The sequence below is a fragment of the Humulus lupulus genome, chromosome 2, assembly GCF_963169125.1.
Source record: "Humulus lupulus chromosome 2, drHumLupu1.1, whole genome shotgun sequence".
Lineage (NCBI taxonomy): Eukaryota > Viridiplantae > Streptophyta > Magnoliopsida > Rosales > Cannabaceae > Humulus > Humulus lupulus.
In genome coordinates, this window is record NC_084794.1 from 115,699,868 (window position 1) to 115,701,948 (window position 2,081).

At 47.6% G+C, this 2,081-nt stretch overlaps 1 protein-coding gene across 1 annotated transcript; it reads left to right on the forward strand.

Moving 5' to 3' along the window:
- The first annotated feature begins 518 nt into the window (after window positions 1–518).
- LOC133814639 (uncharacterized) lies at window positions 519–1,288 on the forward strand. Its single transcript, XM_062247573.1, has 2 exons — window positions 519–779; window positions 1,019–1,288. The coding sequence occupies exons 1-2, from the start codon at window positions 519–521 to the stop codon at window positions 1,286–1,288; spliced, it is 531 nt and encodes a 176-aa protein (XP_062103557.1).
- The last annotated feature ends 793 nt before the right edge of the window (window positions 1,289–2,081 follow it).

Genomic DNA, 2,081 nt, shown 5'->3' on the forward strand with positions numbered 1-2,081 from the left:
GCCAATCTGAGACTGGTCGGCCTTTTGGCCCCTCACCAGGATGTGAGGGAGTCAATAGCGGGGAGTGCCACTGGTGGAGAGGTTCCCAAGCAGCACTCAGACGTGCCACAACCCCCTTCGAGGATGGAAACTAGAGTGATAATCAGGGAACCCTCCAGCACCCCGCGGGCTGCTGCTCCCCCTGCCCCAACAGGAATGGGAAAAAAGAAAGCCACCAAACCTCTCAAGCCCCTCGACGAATCTTCGGATGAGAACGGTGCTGATCTCTCACTCTTAGATAGTTTGCCAATTCCCTGTCACTTATTTGATGGGGAAGGAAATTTTAAGTATGCTCTCAATTTAGATTCAGACTTCTTCATGCCAGAGAGTGAGTGTAACACTAGTAGAGTATATAATGTAGCGACCAATAATGATAGCTCGGGTATTTCACTTACAATTTTCTTTGTTTCTTTTCTTGACATAACATACTCAATCTTTTATACTATCTCATTGTTCGTGTATTTTATTTTCTTACAGACATGGACTCCGAGAATGTGTTCGACATATACAGTGCCCCCGAGGCTCCTGAAGCTCCCTCGAGCAAGAAGAAAACGAGCAAGCGACATCCCGGGGAAAGAAGTAAAGCACCTCTGGCCCAGGAAACCCGTACTGCAGACCCTCCGGTAGACGGACCTTCAACAAATGTAACACCACCTCCTTCTCCTCTCGAGCAGCAAACTCCTCCTACTCCTGTCGGGTCGACACCTTCTCCACCGGCCCTAACCGACCAGACTCAGCAGGTTGCTCCTGCTTCCACAGGGGGCGACATATTGAGTCGTGCCTTAAGATTGGTCAAAGACAGGGTGGCAAAAATTTTGAAGCACGAATGTTGCCGAAAGGCGATGTCTTCGACAGAGACAATGGACGTGTAAGTTATCTTAACCCGCGCAAAAATGAGTTTGGCAGTGTAAGTTGTCTTTTTCTGTGGAGACAACCCTTTTATACTCTACAGTCAGTTTAACTTTCGCTCTGGTCACAGGCAATGCTGAACCTTACTGCCGCCCGGCTTCGCTCGGGTACTATCACCGAGCAGTCCAGGGCTTCAGAGCAACGACACGCTGAAGAACTCAAAATTGCTGAAGCAAAATACGCTGAACAACTTGAGGCAGTGCTTGAGGAGAAGAACAAACTGGCTAAGGAGTTAAGGGAGAAGCAGGCTACTCTGGATAAGGCCATCGAGCAAAGAGACAAGTTCAAGGAGTCTAACCGCATCAACTACCGCAAGGCTAAAAGCTCAAGGAGGACTTGACCATGAGCAGACTAAGACTACATCATTGGAGGGACGGATCGAGAAGCTTGAAAAAGCTAACGCCAGCAACTTGGAAAGGTAGAAGAATGCCACGGTTAAGAGTTTCTATGACTTATGGAAACACAACCAAGAGGCTGATTTCATCTATCTTCCCGAGCGCGCAAGGCATGTTGAGATAGCCTGCTGCATTGCTCGGTTGGCAGAAGAAGAGAGAGCAAGGGTACCTCCCTCGCCCAAAATCTTCTTGGCCACTGGCGTGGATAGGGCAGACAATGAAGCTACAACTGTCATCGACCAGGGCACCCCTCAAGATCCTTCAGCCTCGTAGTCTGCTATTTTTCTTTCTCTTTAATCTTTTAAGTACACGGCCTATGGGTCATGATGTAAAGACACTTATTTTCTAGTTGAATATTTATTACTCCACGGGAAGCTTTTACTCGGAGTTGGGTTTGTTCACGTTTCTCACCGATCGAGTCCAGGGATTCCATCAATAGCTGGCTGTTCAAACCTTGATCGTACGTTATTCTGCGATGCAAAGGCGGATCTAACTCAACAGGTAAGATAGCCTCATACCCATATGCTAAAGAGAATGGAGTATGGTCTGTTGCTATTCGGTGGGAAGTTTTGTACGACCAAAGGACTTCAGGAAATTGCTCTGGCCATGCCCCCTTAGCTTCTTCCATCCTTTTCTTCAGAGTATCCTTTAGCATTTTGTTGACTGCTTCGACTTGTCCATTTTCTTGGGGATGAGCGACTGAAGAAAAGCTCTTGATAATACCATGCCGTTCGCAAA

Bases quoted from the DNA above. Each gene is read 5' to 3' on its own strand.
- LOC133814639 (XM_062247573.1), top strand. From the start codon at position 519: ATGGACTCCGAGAATGTGTTCGACATATACAGTGCCCCCGAGGCTCCT. The intron at 780-1,018 runs GTTGCTCCTGCT...CTCTGGTCACAG, and splicing joins TAACCGACCAGACTCAGCAG to GCAATGCTGAACCTTACTGC.